Source organism: Polyodon spathula, chromosome 9 (assembly GCF_017654505.1).
Source record: "Polyodon spathula isolate WHYD16114869_AA chromosome 9, ASM1765450v1, whole genome shotgun sequence".
In the NCBI taxonomy this organism is placed as follows: Eukaryota; Metazoa; Chordata; class Actinopteri; order Acipenseriformes; family Polyodontidae; genus Polyodon; species Polyodon spathula.
In genome coordinates this window covers 16,866,339-16,886,242 of record NC_054542.1, presented here as the reverse complement: position 1 = coordinate 16,886,242, position 19,904 = coordinate 16,866,339, and the positions used below count along the sequence as shown (strand labels likewise).

The 19,904-nt window shown below is 42.8% G+C and overlaps 1 protein-coding gene across 3 annotated transcripts in view; it reads left to right on the top strand.

The window, feature by feature from the left end:
- The window catches only part of LOC121320441 (ribosomal RNA processing protein 1 homolog A-like), a 58,501-nt gene that overhangs the window by 21,058 nt on the left and 17,539 nt on the right, over window positions 1–19,904 (top strand). For 2 of the 3 annotated variants that reach the window (XM_041258774.1, XM_041258772.1), the window contains exons 10-13: window positions 4,572–4,669; window positions 7,456–7,475; window positions 9,174–9,317; window positions 11,871–12,487. In XM_041258774.1, the coding sequence (XP_041114708.1) occupies window positions 4,572–4,669; window positions 7,456–7,475; window positions 9,174–9,317; window positions 11,871–12,487 (879 nt within the window). Of the gene's footprint in view, window positions 1–4,571; window positions 4,670–7,455; window positions 7,476–8,212; window positions 8,233–9,173; window positions 9,318–11,870; window positions 12,488–19,904 lie in introns of all 3 variants that reach the window. The other variant, XM_041258773.1, reaches the window with a different exon arrangement.

Genomic DNA, 19,904 nt, shown 5'->3' with positions numbered 1-19,904 from the left:
AACCTAGTGGAGTCTGCCCTAGCACTCTGCAATGTACCCACAACCCCATCTGATAGCCCTACAGCTAACAAGTGAGCCTTTTTCAGGGGCTAGACCCATAGCAGGAACCTGCCCGGTTCTGAGTGCCAAAGAGAGCCTTTCATCTGACTGAGGAGATCCATGCACAGTGGGATCTCCCAGGGCTGTCTGTGCAACAGCACAGGCTCGAGAAACAGATTCTCTTGGGTTACTTGGGGGCCACTAGGAGAACAGACATTTCCTCTAACCGAACCTTTGAGAGAGAGGCTGGGAGCAGCAGTATAGGTCATCTTTTTGGCCATTCGTGCGCTAGGGCGTCTATGCCGAGTGGACCGCCTTAGTAGTGGGATCTCCTCCACAGCTGGCCAAAGGTATGTCCTGGAGATATAGGTCCGTCTAGCAGCGCAGCTTTATCGCTAGTGATATCTCCTCCACACTGGCCAAAGGTATGTCCTGTGAGATAACCGGTCCGTCATAGCAGCGCAGCTGATATACCATAAACTTTGGCTTGTCCGTCTCGGCCACCAAGCCTAAATTCCAGGAAACCAACCAATGTCTGTGTTAGATTGACCGAAGATCTCCCGGAGACAGCTGCAGCCAATTGAAGTGACGCATCGTAGGTTACCTAATGCACACGCAGCCTCGAATCCAGAAAGTTACCGATGTAGGCAGCCAAATCTCGTTCAGCATGCCGGAGCTCGTACTCTTCATACCTCAAGGCAAGAGCTCCCGTCATAGCCGCTATGCCACCTGCTTGTCGAGCATTAGCACTATCTTCCCATCCACTCCGCTATCTCGAAGCCAGGTTCTTTTTCAGCAGGGAGCTCGTCTACCTGCATGTCAGAGGAGAAGGAGGCTCCCTCTCCATAGGCCACTATGGAAAGTGTGTCCTCTTGTGCCAGTTGAGACTCCTCTTCCCATCCACCCTGGGGGAGGGGGACGGGGGACAGGGGATGCCTGCGGGAGGCCTGCGTTTCGGGGATATCCAGCAGGGGCTGCTGGGTCAGGTCATGAAGGAGGGGCTCAGAGGCTTCGATGCTCCTGCCACAGAGGACACAGAACTCATCCTCTCTAACTAAGCTTCTTTCACCCGGGGCTGAAAAGCTGTACAGATGTTGCAGGCCACGTCGCTCTCGAGAGCCAAAGTGGCATGTTGGCCTCTTGTTGTTAATGTAGCAACACTGAATTCAGTATTCTTATCCAATTGAGTGTTCTTAGAATTTAATTGCCATAAACAGTCTGGTTTCTTGTCTGGCAGCTCTGGGTTGTTTAACTGCTAAACTCTTTTGCTGTAGCAGAGATTCTGTCTGTGTCTTTTGAAGCTGCTTGATGAGATTCTGGGATCAATAAGCTACTGACAACAAAGCCCTCATCAATGCATACAGCCGACTCGGACAAGCTGCTATTAGGGATGTGCGTTTGTACATTTTTATGAATGTTTAAATCACATCTACATACACATCACACACTCTTTACGTTACATTCTCGTACTGAAAGTGTGTTTCTTAAAGGCTCATTTAACAACAAAGAAACAGGAACCTGTTCCTTTTGTTTTTTTTGTTTTTTTAAAAGAAGTAACATTCTTCAACATTTATATGGTTTAAAAAAAATAAATAATTGAGAGATGAATATCGCCCACTGGCTACAGAAAAGTGAAAGTGAGTGTGCTTACAATTGAAAAAAGTTGGAAATACTTTCACTTCTGGAAAAGGTAATTAGCAGGGATAAAATAGTACAGTATTTTGGAATTGTACAGAGCACTGAGACTTATTAAAAAGTCTGCCGCAAGTTTAAAAGTTTGCGGTGTTTGATAGTAGGGGTGGGATTTTTGAGACGAACTACTGATAATAAATTATTAAAAGGAATGCGTTCAGTGACATTTGTCACATGAGCGGTTATACATCTAGCATATTATTCAATGTTTAACCACTTCTTTAGAGTTTATACGTTCAATTTGGCCATTATAAATCATTCCAGGAACAAAAATGCCAATATTCTTTATAAGGCGAAACAGATAACACAGCCTCCAATTATATACCCTGTCAGCCGCCTTATAACAGGGTAGCACTGTGTGTGTGTGTGTGTGTGTGTGTACACACACACACACACACACACACACACACACACACACACACACACACACACACACAGCACCAGTCAAAAGTTTGAGTACACCTGCTTGAAACCAGGTTTTTCATGATTGCTTTTAACCTGTATAAACTTGTCTATAAACACTTTATATTTCATGTGATACATATACTTATATAAGCTGATAATCATAAGTGAATTGCATTCAAAAATTTATTTTTTAAATAAAAATGTAAATCTTGTCAATTTCAAGAAATGGTCACCCAAAACAAGGGGATTTCAGTCTGAAGCCCAAGTCAGTTAAAAGTCTGAAATGTGTATAACACGATGTTAGAACACTGGCCTAAGTATAAAAGTGTCTTTTTTAGATGTTCTCTGAGTTAACTAGCATGTTACCTAATTAACCTTTTGTCGCCTATTATTGTTAACAGGTGAGGGTCCACGAATACTATAAATATAGGTAGCATAGGCACAAGTTTGTCATTCCTGACTGTAAGGGAGCAGAAAATGGCAAAATACGCTCAGTTAAGCAAAGAAAAAAGACAGTCTGTAATTACTTTAAGAAATGAAGTTCAATCTTTAAGACAAATTGCAAGAACTTTGCAAGTGTCTGTAACTGCTGTGGCCAAGACCATCAAACGATTTAAAGAAACTGGCACTCATAAGGACCGAACTAGATCAGGCAGGCCAAGGGTGACCTCAGGATCAGAGAACAAGTTCATTCGAGTCACAAGTCTGCGAAACCGGCGATTTTAACTCCCCCTGAAATAGAAGCTCAGCTAAATGCTACTAAAAGTACAGATGTTTCAACAGTCTCGGGTGTGTCGCGGTTATCATTTGCTTCTGCTATCTCTTCTTTACTTAAGTGCTTTTTTATTTCTGTTTTATATTTAATATTTTCTTTTAATTGTCTTTTTCATAACTGCGTTATTTATTGTTAGCGTTTTTACAACTTCATTATTTACTATAACGTACATTTTTCTAACGCTGATAAGCGCCTGAAAGAGAACTGTGTCGCTTTCTGTCTTTATTTGTGGGGGACTTTGATGCATGCCGCAAGAGACTGTTTGTCATTTACTTAACAACTTTAGGCTAATTTCTTTAATAATTGATACAGAATTTCAGCGATTTCATATTTAGATACCGTTCTGTCCTTTATTAAGGGTAATTTTGGATGTTGAAGTGGAACCTATCGAAGATTATAACATGGGAACCAATGGGGATTTCAGTTCTGTTATACGAGATTTTGCCTAATTATGCTTGTATAACAAGGGATTACTATTTCTTTTGTGTTTCATTTGTGGAGCGACGGGAGGAGGGTAGGGTGGTTCATCGCGGACATTGTTGACAACGCCTGTAGACCCCCCACTCTCCTGGAATAATCCATACATTAGGCATGTATAGCTCACCTTCAGATCATGAGCACAGTCTCTGCCTTTATTATAAATACTTTCCTGTTAAATATACTGATGGTATGCTTGCGTCTTATACAACAATAGCTGCCAAGTCTGCATTTGTTTATTGGTCCACATGCGTACCAGCATACCAGTTATATGAACCCCTGATTACGGATCAAGAGGGTACAAGGTGTTGGAAAGCCATATTCTCTGCAGAAAACATGCAGACATAATAAGTACTTGTCTTTATTGTACTAGTTGTACAAAGACCCTTTTTAAGTTTACACAATGTATTAAATTTACATGACATAAGCAATTAGTGTTTGTTTTTATATGCACTATATTTTCTTACATTTTTTTCCCCATGGTAACATAAAATGAAGCAGAAAATGTCAGCTTTGTGCTTTTAAAATAAACATCTACAATATGAATTGCTTTGTATTGCAAATAAGCCCAAACTAGTAGATGGTTAGCTCAGGTTCAAGAGCTCTTGCCTTGTGTGTGCCCACACTGAAAGTATTTTGTGTGGTTGTAGGTTCAATGTTTAGGCTTATTGTTGTTGAGGAAGGTGTCACGTAAATAGAAATTAACAAGAACAATTGAAAGTGTACTAGTTCTTTTTTTACCGTTACTAATTAAAAGGGAGTTACTTTTTGATGTAAACAAGTTGCATTTGGATCTCAGATTCCTGCCACTATTCAGCTAGTTTTTTCAGATAGTTCTCTTCTAGTTCTGCATACAGTATATAAAAAGTGAAAGCACTGAAAAAAAAAAAAGATTTACATTAAACTCAAATAGCTCAAAGTAAGCACTGAAAACATGAAATGAATAAAAATAGAATCCCTAATTATAACCGTGTGAAAATCTATGCAAATGATTACTTTCCTAGCTTTCTTGGGGACACATGTAAAATTGACTTGCCTGCTTCTATTAGCTGTGAATGCCAACTGTGTGGGCAGCAGTGTGTAAAGATGCTGAAATTAACCAGTACTACAGTATGTTACACAGACAGACAAATAAAATATTGTAGATAAGAAACTTCCAAGACTTTTTTTTTTTTCCCCCCAGTTTGACTACAAGGCAATTGCGGACCGTCTCTTTGAGCTTGCTAGCCGAACCAGCACACCTTCCCAGAACAGAAAGATCATCTACAGACTGGTAAAAAAGTATGTGTTTCTATCAGATGTTTTTCTAGAGTGAGATTTGATTACTGCTGTAAGGACTGGGTTTGTTATTTTTTCAGATTGGTCTTGCTGTTACTTGACACAAGATGAGGAGCATTGTATTTAAAGTCAAGAATATTGAACAAAAGACAACGGGGCATGTTTGTCTCAGAAGTTAAATATTTTTCTGTCTTTGGCCACATAGCGATGATGCTGATTTATATAGTGTATGTGTTTACAAACCATTCTGTCCATGACATGCCATTCCCCTTTATGTATGCCCACAGATGGTTTTTGTTGAAAGAACAATTACTTGTTTGTGCTGTGGTAGAGATGTCCTGGGCTTTTTGACCCCTGTTGATACGGATAAGGTGGAGGTTTATGGAGGTGAACAATTTGGAGTAAATCGTCAGTCCGTATGGTGTATACACAGTTGTAGTCAAAAGTTTATCCCAAAGGAAATGTTATAATTTCTAGAAATTTCTCAAACAAAATTATCGGAAAAATCTTTTATAGTAAAAGTTTTGCTTTTGTGGACGAGGAAAATAGATGTCTACAATTATTTATTTAAACAATTTGTTTTGCGTAAGTATTCATACCCTGACAAAGAAAATGAAGTTAATAGTTGACACACCTTTAGCAATAATAACCTCTTTTAAATGATTAGGATATTTGTCAATGAGCTTTTGGCAGGATATTTTAGTGATTTTTTTTTTGACCATTCTTCAATGCAAATTGTTCCAGTTCATTCAAATTCTGAGGACTTCTCATACCAAAGATTCTCAATCGGATTTAGATCGGGACTTTGGCTAGGCCATTTGAGAACCTTGATTTTCTTATTTAACCATTCTGAAGTAGATTTTGATGTGTGCTTTGGATTGCTGTCATGTTGGAATGCCAAGTTGGGCTTTAAACCAAGTTTTGTAGCGGAGGTTTTCAGATGATTGGCCAACATCTTTTGGTATGCTGTGGAATCCATTTTACCATGTGTTGGAACTAAATTTCCTGTGCCATTGGAGGAAAAATGGCACCATAGAAGGATATGACCACTTCCATGCTTGACAGTAGGTATGGTGTTCTTTTCTTTGTATGCCTCATCGGGTCTGACAATTTATCACCAGCAATGGTTCATCATCAGCGACAGTTCATCACAGAGGGTACATTACACCGTGTAACATTTTTTTTTTTTTATTGGTTCCTGGGTAGTAAGTGTTATTTCCTAATTGCTTATGCCTCAGAAGTGTAGAAAATGGCTATTCCCCACCAACTTTGCTTTTGTGACCAGGACAGTGATATTTTGAAATTGACCTATTTTCCAGAACATTCCAGATAGATTCAGTGCTGAGTAAACTTGGAGTAACTTCTAGAACTTTCTAGTAATATAAATAGTAGTATAAATACAGGGGCCTTAAGCCCACCAGTTCAGTTTAGTTCCAGCTGCCTAAGTGGATACAGATCTGCATTTTTCTGAGATGGCATCAAGAGGCTGCAATGGTGGCATTCCTGATGGGTCTCCAAGGCAGTTTTACCAAGTTTCCCTGCTATCTTTGCCTTTGGGACAGCAGGGACACCAAGGCGCACTACCACAGGCGGGACTGGCCACAGCGGACCGAGTTCTATGTGGGGAGGAACAACGTCAAGTGGGAGCCACTGGTTGACCCCCGGAAGGTGCTGATGCCACCACTGCACATCAAATTGGGCCTTATAAAACAATTTGTCAGAGCTCTAGATAAGGAGTCGGCAGCCTTCAAGTAAGACTTCTTCCCTAAGCTGTCTGAGGCAAAGGTCAAAGCCGGTGTCTTCGTTGGACCACAGATAAAGAAGATCCTGGAGTGTAATTAATTCCCCAAGAAGCTCACTAGTAAGGAGAAAGCGTATTGGAACAGCTTCGTCGCAGTGGTTCGTGGCTTCCTGGGCAATCACAAGGCCGAAAACTATGTGGAGCTGGTTGAGACTCTGGTGAAGAACTACGGCACAATGGGCTGTAGGATGCCCCTCAAAGTCCATATCCTTGATGCTCATCTTGATAAATTCAAGGAGAACATGGGAGCGTACTCGGAGGAGCAAGGCGAGCGCTTCCACCAGGATATACTGGTGGACTTTGAACGCCGCTACCAAGGACAGTATAACGAGAACATGATGGGAGGCTACATTTGGGGGCTGATTCGTGAAAGTGATTTACAGTATAATCGTAAATCCCGAAAAACTACTCACTTCTAAATGTTTTGTAGTCATTTGTATTACTTTAGTATAAATAATTTCATATTTATATGTTGTTTTTTTCTGACTTTATGTGAGCGAAAAGACACAAATTCGCCCGTTTTCTCATTGGAAATCTTTATTTTTTTCCATATATCACTGTCCTGGTCACAAAAGCAAAATTTGTGGGGAATAACAGCCATTTTCTATACTTTTGAGGCATAAACAATTAGGAAATAACTTTTTAAACGCTAAAGTTTAAAACGCTACATGTGAAAATGACCGGTATGTCGCTTGTAACCCTAACTTAACCCTAACTGTAATCGGTGAGTTATTGTCAGTGATTGTCGCTGGTGATTGTCGTTGGTGATGAATAGTGCGTGACAAATTGACGGGATTTTTTTTTTTCAGACTTTCAACAAACGTAATGACCGTCAGCGTGACCAGATAGCTCAGTTCACTCCACAAAACCTTTGACCAGAAATATCCATCATTCAAATGCTGTTTTGCAAACTTTAAGCGATTGTCCTTTGTTTTCTACAATTTAATGATTTGGTTAGCTCAATGTTTGTTATTTTTCTGTCTTGCAGATTCCAAGACTTAAATGATGGTAAGAATTCCAGCATTTTTTTGTAATAATAAACAAATACCTGTATATTCTTTCAGCAGAATTCACTTTGAATGTCTTTGGCAGTCAATCTTGGATTGATTTTAACCTTCCTCACAATTCTTCTACTTGTTCTTGGTGAACGAACATTGTTTCTTCCAGACTGAGGAAGTGTTGTGACAGTACCATTAATCTTGTGCTTCTTGATAACAATAGTTGAAATTGGGATACTCAAAAATTTAAAATCTTCATGTATCCTTCTCCAGCTTTATAACAATACTTTTCTAAGGTCTTCAGATAGCTCTTTATTTTTTCCCATAAATGACTTATGGTAATGACAGCAATCAGTTATGCCTAACCCTTTTATACTCTCTATGGAATGTTGACCTACAATCCAGCATTTTCCAGTCTTTACTAGAATTAGGTTCAGCATTATAATATTGAAATTTCTAGCACCTTGTTGACAATATTTCTGTAGCATCAAATGGTGTGACTACTTTTAAATTGGTATTTTTTCAAAAAAAATGCTGAAATGAATAATTGTATGTCTGTTTCTTGTGTTTTTTTTTCTATTGTGAGATTATAGGATTTTGAGATGCTAGCAAAATTATTTGTTCCTAAAATTCTTTGTTTTCAAGAAATCTGAACTATGTGATCTTCTGAGGAACAGCACTAGTTCTTTGTTTTCTACAATTTAATGATTTGGTTAGCTCAATGTTTGTTATTTTTCTGTCTTGCAGATTCCAAGACTTAAATGATGGTAAGAATTCCAGCATACCTAACTCAACCATAACATTTTTTTGTAATAATAAACAAATACCTGTATATTCTTTCACCAGAAGTTATGTAACAACTTTGTGCATCTGTTTTCCAGTTAAAATGTAAATAAAAAAAACTATACAGTTAAACTAAACTTTGTCAAAGAGATTGGGGTGGTGATCTGAAAGTGTTTCAATAAATTGGTGGTGTTTCGTCCCTTGATTTTCACTTCTTTAAAACACTTTCAACATTCTGGCTGTCCACCTTCAACCAGATTGCCGTTGTCATCTGTATGAAATCAAAAATAGTTCCACAGCAAGCTTTTTCTCTGGCATTCGCCATGACTGCTGCCGTAGTTTAATTTTCCCAGAGGGCGCAGGGTAGTTAGTCACTTCCGCTAAGCAGAAATGAGTAAGTTGAGTTTGTATTGTTTTTTTAAAGCGCACAGAGTTTTGTGTTAAAAAAAAATAAATAAATAAAAAATACTTTCTCAAAATCACAGTACTTCAATATTTGTATTTTAGGTATCATAGGATTTTGGTATCGTGATATACTGTAGGTACTACTCTTTCTCAACTAACACCTGTGAACGCCTATTTTATACACAATGTGTTTTCACAGAAAGAAATGTAAACCCTTCCCTGCCAACCTAATATTCTCCACACAAACACAAACAAACAGGGCTTTCACCCTGCCACACACCCCAGCACTAAACTTTACCTAGGTAACGTGAGTACCTGAGGGCATTCACTATACAATATCTGATAGTTGCACGAAGCTGCTGAAAATTTGGTAAAATAATAATTAACTTGCAAAGAAGTTCTTTTGGAGCTATAGATTGATGCCAGCCTTCCTTTATTGAGTAGCGGTTGAAGAAATGTTTGCATCTAATATGATCCTTCAGTATTGCCTTTGGTGACAAGCTCTTTGTTCTCCCTCCAGGCATCTTTCCCCAGGATGAGTACCCTGAGGAGGTGTCCACAGATGAGGATGATGATGAGTTATTTGGAAGTAGAAGAAGAATGAAAAAGAGAAGGAATACAGAAAGTCTGCTGGAGAAAAGCAGTGAGACAGCCAAAGGGAAAGGTATTATTCTGTATTAAAAACCACTGTGAAGTAATGAAACTTAAGGGCACCGAACACACAACCCCGAGTGAGTGAAAACATGCTGCTTTTATGCAGCTGTACAGAGATTTGATTGCTAATCAATCATTCAGTTGGAGTCTTGGTACAACTGCACGTGAATTAATAAAGTGCAATCCTCGTGCCTAAATATAAATATACATTTTAAACACTCGTGTTACACAGACCTGTTTATATCCTGTGTACCAATGACTATACACCAACATTAACACACAACAGATAACACAAAATACATACAGGAGTGGGTACTTTGCCACACCCGCACTGGGGGAGGACCCCCATACCCCCCTTACACCCGCGCTGGGGGAGGACCCCCATACCCCCTTTCACCCGTGCTGGGGATGGAACCCCATACCCCCCTTACACCTGCGCTGGGGATGGACCCCCATACCCCCCTGCACCTGCGCTGGGGGAGAAACCCAATACCCCCCTTACACCCGCGCTAGGGGTTGACCCCCCATATCCCCCTTGCACCTACGCTGGGGGAGACATCCAGTACCCCCCTGCACCTGCACCCGCGCTGGGGGAGGACCCCCATACCCCATTCCTGCAGCTTCCCACAACTTTTGCTCCAAGAAGCGGCTCGGGCCTTCAGCTATGTTTTGTTATCCCCTCACTTTTACTTATGGGGTTGCCCAGCCTTCCCCAGCTAAACTAGCAGTACCCCTCTCGGGTACATAATTAAATCAAAATGCAGCGGCTGCCTTCAGCACTGGGGCTTGCCTCCCTTTTCCCTTTCAAGACACTGTCGAGCTATGTTTAGGTTGTGTAGTCCAGCTTTTTGTAACCAGCTCCTGTGGTCGTATTTCTTAGAACAGCAAGTGCGATGGGATATCAAAGCATTACAAGTACAAAGAATTACCTGACAGCATACTAAATCGCCCAAAATGTTTATAAACAAACAAAACCATTCACTATGTGTGACAAACCAATCAAAATGTATTTCACTAAAGCCTTTGACCAATAGAGTTGAGTTTTGGGACACACATGCTGAAATGCTGCACTATGGTTGCAGTTTTCACTGGACTACTGTAGACCATGGCATCAAAACGCAATATATAAGGTTTATAAGTCATTTTGCAAGACCCGGAACATTTAATGATCCAAAAGAAATACAGTAGAAGACATTTTTATAGATGTTGATGGAAGGAAAGCCAGAAGGAGTAGAATATTCCCTGAATTATGAACTTCTTCACACTGATGTGAAGATAGTTTTCAATAATTGTTACTCATTTGAAGTAAGCCCTGGTTATAAATAGACTAATGTGTATAAGGATAGTACATTGTCCAATTGTTTAGTGTAGGCTAATCTGTTATGCTTACAATATTGCGCCAGACTTAGCTGTTAGTGTTACCCTTTTATTTATTTATTTATTTCACATTATTGGTACCTTTTTCATTTTGCCATTTATGAATTTGGTCTAATGCTGTATATTACTTTTTATAGCTATTAATTTGTTATAATTTAGTATTTTATTAATTTATTTTTTTATTTATTTAAAAAACATTAGGTTATTACCATAAAACTGGTTCTCTGAAAAAAATGACAACCATTACCGAATGGGAAGAGTCTGTCTGACTCATCAATCACTGAGCATATATAAAAAAGCTGCCCTACCAGGGCTCTGCTGTGAGGAGGAAGTCCCTCCCACCTCCTGCTGAAGAGGGTCGTCCTAACAGTAGTATATCTCCATTTTCGAAATCGAAGGTCAGCTGGGGACACAACCTCAAAGGGTAATGGTTGTCATTCTTTTCAGGGAACCAGGATTATGGTAATAAACTAACGTTACCTTTCAAGTAGAATGACAACTAACTTATGTATAAGCTAAAACCCTGCCAATCACTTCTCAAAAAGGTAAAAATGCGCACATGTCAAACAATTTTGTATAAAAGCAAGACCATACATGATATTTAAAAAATGATTCTAGTTCCTGCGAGGTGTGGCTACCTCTGATAACTTTACATATTTAAAGTAAGAGATCAGTAAATTACACTTATGAGGACATTTCTAAAGAAAAATGAATTAAGTGGACTTTTAAACTTTTTGTGTCACATTCAAACTAGGTCAGTGTGGGTATACTACAGAATGAAATCATTATTTATGTGGTAATCTGCAGAGCAACAGCTTTTTACAAATGTATAATACATACTTTAAGTAGATATTTTGTCTGATACGTGCTCTAAAGTTAAGTCATCTCAGCCTGCCCTCAATGTTAGAATTCTCACAGTCCGCAAGGGTTAAGTGTTTTGGAGCTCCAATACTTTTGTTGAGGTAATCACAAAGTAGTGTGTGTTTTTTTTTTTTTTTTTTTTTTTAAATATACAGCTGCTTCCTAGCACCTTACTGATTCTTCCTTTGCTTAAGGTCTCCCTCCATGGTCTGGCCTCGCTACCATGGTTCCAGCCTCCAGGGAAGATAGACTGAGTTTGTGACACAGGAAGCTGAAGTGTTAGCTTCACTTTAAGATGACTGATTTCTAATGTTTCTTCTGACAGATAAAAAAAAGAAAGAGGGAAAGAAGATGGAGAAGACACTGAATGGCGGAGTAGAGCAGAAGAAAGAGAACACAGAGGCTTCCCCAGCAGGGACTTCTACTGAACTGAAGCAACCCTGTGCAACAGAAGAGTCAACAGAAACCAAGGCGAAGAAGAAAAAGACGAAATTAAAGGAGTCCAGTCCCAAAAGAATTGTGGCTGACCCCAGCAGCAACAAGATAGATGGGCATACAGGAGAGAAAAGGAAAAAGAAGAAGAAAGCAAAGGAAGCTGTGGAAGACGGACATGATCAGGAGGATTGCTTGGAGCAAACAGCAGCTGCCATTCTCTCTTCCAGAGGCAAAAAAATTAAAAAGTTGCGAGTCCTGGGAGTGAACGGAGAAATACCATGTCTTGAGCAAACCACTCCACTGGAAGAAGGCCGTTCCCCCTCAGAATTACAAAAGAATACCAAGAAGACAGTTGAGCTGGTTCAGGAGGACCCAGCAGCAGAGCAGGTGGAAAGCAGCCAGACAAAAAAGATGATGAAAAAGAAAAAAAGAAAGATTGAGGCAGCTAACCCTGCAGAGGTCAATGGGCTCAGGGAATATGGTGGCAAGAAAAAGAAAAAGAGCTGTGTAAGTATTTGTACATTCTGATATGATGTCCAAAAATATTACAGGTCCAATTTATTTTCACTCACGCAGTTTATTTTACACGCACTGTTTAAAATATTTTTTTTCAGAGTAAAACAGGTTTAAAAAGCATTGAATCAGAAAAGGCCCGAGGCGATTTTTTTCTTTGGTAACTTCCATGGAGTTTGTGATAGATAGATAGATAAAAAAAAAAGTTACCAAGAGTGAATTGCTTTAAAGCGTCTACAGCCTGGCATCGAGTGCGCTACTATCGGCACCGAGCGCAGCAGCTTCACCTGCAAAACCATGTCGGTACAGTCGACTGGGTCCTCAGCTGGGTTCCGCCAGTATGACCAGTGCGCAGCGAAGCTGCCCAGGCAGGATGAGCACCAGTCCTGCACCAGATGCTTTGGGCCAGACCATGAGGCCAAAGCACTGGCAGGTGAGCTAGACTGCTCTCCGTGTAGGAAGTTTTCAAGAAGAACTAAGCACTGGAGAGCAGCCCTATCCCCAGCAGAGTCTCCCTGAGCCAAGGGAGAATGAGGTCAGTGGTCCAAGGCCGTCCGCAGAGGTCCTGTAGGACCCCCACCCACCGCTACTGTGACCAGAGAACTCTCCCGCACAACTGGGTCACCCTCCCCTTCCACACCACCGGTAGAGAGGAGCAGATATCTCTCGGGGGAGGCGAGAAGGTCACCGCCGAGGTGGTACCGCTCGAGGAAACGCTTACCAGGGGACAGGCAGTCGCCGTGCAGGCACCGCTCCCCTTCCCCACGCAGGTGCAGACGGTCCCCGTCAGTCGCCTAGGAGGCGCCCAAGCTCGGCAGAACATGCTAGAGACCCTATTAAAATCACAGGGCAGACTGACCCCTACCACCAGGCAGCCCCAGCCCCCACAGTCTCATTCCCCATCCCCTGCCTAGACCCCCTAGTCCAGACGAGCTGTCCTTCAAACCATCCAGATCGGACGCCTCGGACCCAGCCTTTGCCACATGTGTCGCAGAGGGAAGACTTCTGGGCACTAATGCAGCGTGCAGCTGCAGCCACGGATGTTCCCTGGCGGCTAGCAGAACAGGAGGGAAAGGGGAACTGCTTCCTTCAGCAGAAAGGCCACCCACAGCATGCCCTCCCTTTATACCAGGACTTCCTGGAATTGGTGTGCTCCTCCTGGACCCCAACCCAGCATCTGCACCTTCAGCCTCCAAACAGCAGAGTCTCTGCTTCTTACTGCAGGAGCCCAAGAAATGGGTCTAGGTACATTCCCTCCCATCGGGGACACGGTCACGGTGCAAGGATTTCACCAGAGGGGACAAAGACCCTACTTGCCCATCTAAACCAACCAGTTGCAGCTAGCATGGTCACGGGGGATAAAGACCCAGCCTGTCCGTCCAAGTCTTGCAGGACAACGGATGCGATGCTCAAAAAGGCGTACACATCGGCAGCGATGTCAGTCCGAGTAGTAAATGCAATGGCTATGCTGGTGCTCTACCAGAACCAGTTAGCAGAGAGGCTGCAGGAAAGGGCTACAGAAGCAGACACAGGAGAGCTCCAGGCAGTAGCAAAGGCGATGACTAACCTAACTGGGGGAGTTAGGTCAGGCATCATGGAGATTGCTGGCGGCGATGGTGGCCGCCTGCCTGCATTTGTGGCTGACACAAGTGAATGCTCCCATTTTTGGGGTGAGGTCCCACAAGGCCACAGAGGTTGCCTCCAAGTTTTCATGCCTTTCGGCTTACCGTCAGTGCCCAAGTGGCATGCGCGGCCTGCTGGGGTACAAGGGACTGAACACCGCCCTCCACCCTCCACCCCAGAGTAGACAAGCAGGCAGCGGCAGGGGATCACCGCAGGCCAGGGGTAACCGGTTCTCTGGCTGGAGACAGAGGCCGGGGCCTAAGAAAGACCCGCTCCCTCCCAAGCCCAGGGGAGACTGCCCCTGAGGGGCCCCGGCTGCCACCAAATCCCCCCACAACTGGACTCGCCAATGTATCAACAACTAGACACGGATACGCTCTACAATTCCGTATAGGTCCGCCACCCTTCAAGATTGTGCTCCTCACCACCGTCGAACCAGCAAGGGCGATACTCCTTCAACAGGAGATCGCCAGTCTTCAAAGGAAGAACGCTGTACACTTGGTAAGTCCAAGCGATGCCCTCAGCGGCCTTTTCTCCAGGTACTTCCTGGTGCCCAAAAGGGACGGCGGTTTCAGACCAATTATGGGCCTCAGGGTCTCTCAACTTTGTCCTCAAACAGAGGAAGTTCAACATGTTGACGGCACAGCGTGTCATCCAGTCCGTCCAACCGTGCGACTGGTTCACATCGATCGACCTGCAAGATGCCTACTTTCACGTTCCGATCCGTCCCGCGCACAGAAAATATCTGCGCTTCGCCTTTTCAAGGCAACGTGTACGAATTCTGAGGGCTGCCATTTGGCTTCTCGCTGGTGCCCTGCACATTTTCAAAGTGCATGGATGCAGTACTGGCTCCACTCAGGCTGCAGGATATTCGGATCCTAAACTATCTGGGCTATTGGTTAGTTTGCGCGCGTTCAAAAGAACATGCAGAGGCGCACACAAAACAGGTCATAGATCATGTGATGAAGTTAAGGCTCTCCATACATCAACAGAAGAGCAACTACTGTCTGTACCGTCTCAGTCCACAGTGTTGCTGGGGATCAAACTGAACTCTGTGAGCATGCTTGCCTCATTGTCGGAAGACAGGATTCGGTCATTGGAGGCCACACTCCCCCTATTCAGAGAGGACGCTCTCCTACAGGACAAAGTATATCAAAGGTTGTTGGGGCTGATAGTAGCCGCCTCGAGAATCCTTCCACTAGGGCTACTGAGAATGCGCCTGCTTCAGGCCTGGGTGAATATGCTCAAGGTGCACCCGGTCCGAGATCGGTACAGACAATGCCGGAAGACACTGGAGTGGTGGCTCCATCCTGGCAATCTGTGCCTCGTATCTCCCCTCGGATTCCCCCACAGAAGGGAAGTGGTCACTACAGACGCCTCCAGCCTGGGCTGGGGAGCGGTCTGGAATGGGAGAGGAATAAGAGGCCAGTGGAAGGGTCATTGGCAGCATGCGCACATAAATGCCCAAGAGCTGCAAGCAGTGAACCTGGCATTCACATTTTCCCCAGCAATTAGTGCACAAACATGTACTGGTCTGGATGGACAATACCACCGTGGTAGCCTACATAAACCACCGAGGCAGTCTGCGCTCTCCGGGCCTTCACCACGCAGTGCACAGACTCCTGTCCTGGACGCATAGAAACTTGCGTTCCATCAGTGCAGTTCACCTCCCCGGTGTGGACAGCAAGGCAGCAGACCTCCTGTCCAGAAGAGCTGCAGACAGCTCGGAGCGGAGGCTGCATCCTCAAGTGGTGAAGCAGATTTGGGAGAGGTTTCGACCTGCACGAGTCGACCTCTTTGCTACAGCCGAGTCCACTCGTTGCCCTCTGTGGTTCTCCATGGAGAGAGACGGGGGCCCCCTAGGAGTAGACGCGCTAACTCACCCCTGCCCACATGGGCTATCGTTTCCTCCACTACCATTATTATCCCTGACACTAGAGAGGAACAAGGTGGAGAGAGCACAGGTTTTGCTGGTTGCACCCAAATGGCCGAGACTCCTCTGGTTTGCTGTTCTCTCCGACTTGTTGTTGGATCAGCCGTGGCAGCTCCCGGTGCATAAGGACCTCCTGAGCCAAGCGGAAGGGCTATTATGGCACCCAAACCCAGCCCAGCTCCAACTATGGGTCTGGCCAGTACTCATATAAATGGAAAGTTTTCCAAGACTGATGCCTTGTCGAAGGTCACGATCTTGTGACCTGCCCTATTGAGACGATATTAACCTTCTTACAACACCTGTTTGATGCAGGAAAATCAGCGTCCACTTTGAAGGTATACCTGGCAGCAGTATTAGTGTGCCATGACAAAATTGACTTGGTGTCCCCTGGGACTCATTCCTGGGAGTGCAATTTCTAAAAGGGTCTCGGAGGCTTCGTCCTCCCATGAAAAGTATGGTCCCCAAGTGGGATCTAGAACTGGTACCATGGGCCCTTAAGGGTCCGCCATTTGAGCCCACGACGCCAGCAGAACTGCACCCTGTTCCATTGAATGTGGCATTTTTAGTAGCCATTACGTCTGCCAGACGAGTAAGTGAGCTTCATGCGCTGTCCATCGATGACATATGCATGGCTTTTACGGAAATTATTTGCGGGTAACTAGGAACAAATCCATCTTTTTTACCAAAGGTGGTATCCTCATTCCATATTAACCTATCAGTGGTTTTGGAAACTTTCAGACCTCCCCCTCACGAGTCAGAGGAGGACCGTAGACAACACAAGCTATGCCCAGTTCGGGCTGTGCGCTGTTGTTTGGATAGGATGCTGTCCTGGAGACAGTCCAACCAGCTGTTTGTCTGTTATGGGTTCTGCTCTAGAGGTCAGGCCCTATAGAAGCAACATCTAGCGCACTGGGTGACAGATGCGATACGCTTGGCATATGAACAGACGGACTCCCCATTACCGGGGGACATTACGGCCCATTCTGGACAGGTAGTCAGACATTTGTGTGTTTTTACCACCTTGATGTTGCAAACTGAGCAAGACCTTCTCTGGGCTCTAGAGTGTTGCAGGCGGCATGGGGGCTCTGATGCTATCGCTGTGGGGCTGTACAATATACAATTTATTCGAATTGAAAAGGAACGTTAAGTTATTACCATAACCCTGGTTCCCTGAAAGAGAATGCAACCATTACCCTTTGAGGTCGTGTCCCCAGCTGACCTCTATTTTCGAAAGAAAATGGCAATGTGCTATTGTGATGACATCCCTCTTCAACAGGAGGGCCCTGATAGGGCAGCTTTTTTATATATATATGCTCAGTGATCGATGATCAGAGAGGCTGTTCCCATTTGGTAATGGTTGTCATTCTCTTTCAGGGAACCAGGGTTATGGTAATAGCCTATCGTTATGCAAGCGTAACTCGTTCCTTGAAACCTGCCCTTTTGGCGAAATCTCGTATAATGGAAATTAAATCCTCATTGGTTCCCATGTTATAATCTTCGATTGATTCTAGAGCCCAAAAAATGTGCTCTTCACCACCCAAAATTCCCCTTAATAAAGGACACAGCAGTATCTAAATATGAAATCACTGAAATTCTGTATCAATTATTAATGAAATTAGCTTAAAGTTGTTCAGTAAATGACAAATAAACAATCTCTTGCGGCATGCATGAGTCCCTCACAAATAAAGACCGGGGCTGACAGAGTTTTCTTTCAAGCGCTTATCATAGTGTTAGAAAATGTACGTTATAGTAAATATTAATGAAGTTGTAAAAACACTAACAATAAATAACGCACAGTTATGAAAAAGAAACGCACATATACTGGTACGATATGAACATACACACACACACACACACACACACACACACACACACGTTTTTGGTCAAACATTTTAATAGTAAGCAGCAAAAATGTCTGTTCTCAAGAATTTAAACATCGAATCATCCTTTGGCTGTTACAGTACGCTATTAGTGAGAGTTCTTTCATACTTAAATATAACATTTAATTATTTTTGAAAATGTATGAAAGTGTATTTCATCACTCGTTTTATTCCAGTGCAGTTCTAAATCTCACAGAGTGAAGAATTTCACTGCTTGAAACAGGGAAACTATCTGTACAAATTAAGTGTCTGATAGCTTGACTGGCATTTCAAAACTGGCTGATAGTTTCAACACTGTCTTATGACCGCAGTAGCACATCAACATAAATCGCAAGTCTGCATAATGGTTTCTGATACAGTATGTCAACACATACAAATTATACATGTATTTATTTCACTGTCACTATATTATTTGTACGAAGAAAACCTAATATAAATATCCGCGGCGATTACAAATTTAAAATGACAAGTGTATTGAGAGTTTGCCATGCCTTTGTAAACTGGGAATTAAACTTAACACCTATGATTAAATAATAGATAATATGTTGTATTAGAAACTGTTATTACATTTTAAACACAAATATAATTTCAAACATAAAAATAAATCTCATGACAAATGATATATTATTTCTGCTAATGTCATAATCCATGTACAAAATAATGCATGTATTGTATTTATCTCTTTCGCTAATACTTGCAAATATACTGCAAGTACTTGTATGAAAAAAAACTAAAGTAGCCAGCGATTAAATGTTAACTACGTAGCCTAAAGTTGACCTATTATGAAAAACATGTTATTAATATTTCGATGACGTGTTTACACACATATACTGTAGCTTTTACTAAAGATCTTGACAACATTAAGAGTAAAACAATTTACTAGACACATTGGAAACCATCACAATGACAGTCTGTTCTGAATAAAAGTTCACAGACAGAAAGTCAACGTCTTAATCTTGCCTTTAAGCTCTAAGAATCGCGCATGTGTAGAAAGGCTCAAAAAGGTAAACGCTAACTTATTTCCTGTGACACTGGTGCCAGAGCCAATACCAGTTAATTGGTCCGTACCAGAGCCAGTGTCAGAGCCTGTACCACTGACCTGGTTTGTACCTACTTTGATACCGATCGCATTTTATTGGTACCAATTGTGGCGGCTCTTCTGATTTTGAAACATGCTCTTAATCGTATGCAGCCCTGTCTGTTGTTATCATAGATATAGACTGCTTAACTGGTGACCTGAATAAAATTGCGTTATACTACTGCATAAAACACTGGTGTCTGCACTGCCTTCAGTTGTAACCATCTTTAGGGCTACTGATTGTTCCATTCTTGAATACCAAATTCCGTTTTTTTTAAAAATGGCCAATTCCATTTGTTCCCACTTTGGGTGAGGATCCCTCATGTCCTTTCATCACCTGCAACATTAAGGCACATTTTGACAGGATGTAAGGCCATGACCAGGTGCTGCAATGTTTGGCCTTAGCATTGGAAGACAAGCGTAACCTGACAAATAAGTTGCCACCAGTTCCATCAAAGCATTACACACAAAAGACAATATTCCTCCATCCAGGAGAGCAACCACCAATAAAGGTGTTAAAACCAAGCCTCGCCCAGGACAACTGGAAGCTGCTAGAGACTGGAAGATGCTGTCAGATGTTGGTCAACGGGTGTAGGATGGGAAGAAACTTTGGTATGCTCAACCTAGCTGCTGAAGCGGAAGAGCAAGGATGGAGAGTCCGAGTTTACCCAGTGGAGGTGGGTTGTCAAGGATTTGTGACACACTCTACAACCCGGTTTCTCAGAGATGTCGGGCTCAGTGGCCAAGAGTTGCGTTGCACAGTGAGGAACTTATCTGAAGTTGTAGAAAGCAGCAACTGGCTGTGGTTGAGACGGAAAGTTTCTGGATGGGGATCTCAAGCACAATAGAAAGAAAGCAACGGGTAAGTAAGCTGGGCTGAGCTGAGAGGGGGGTGAT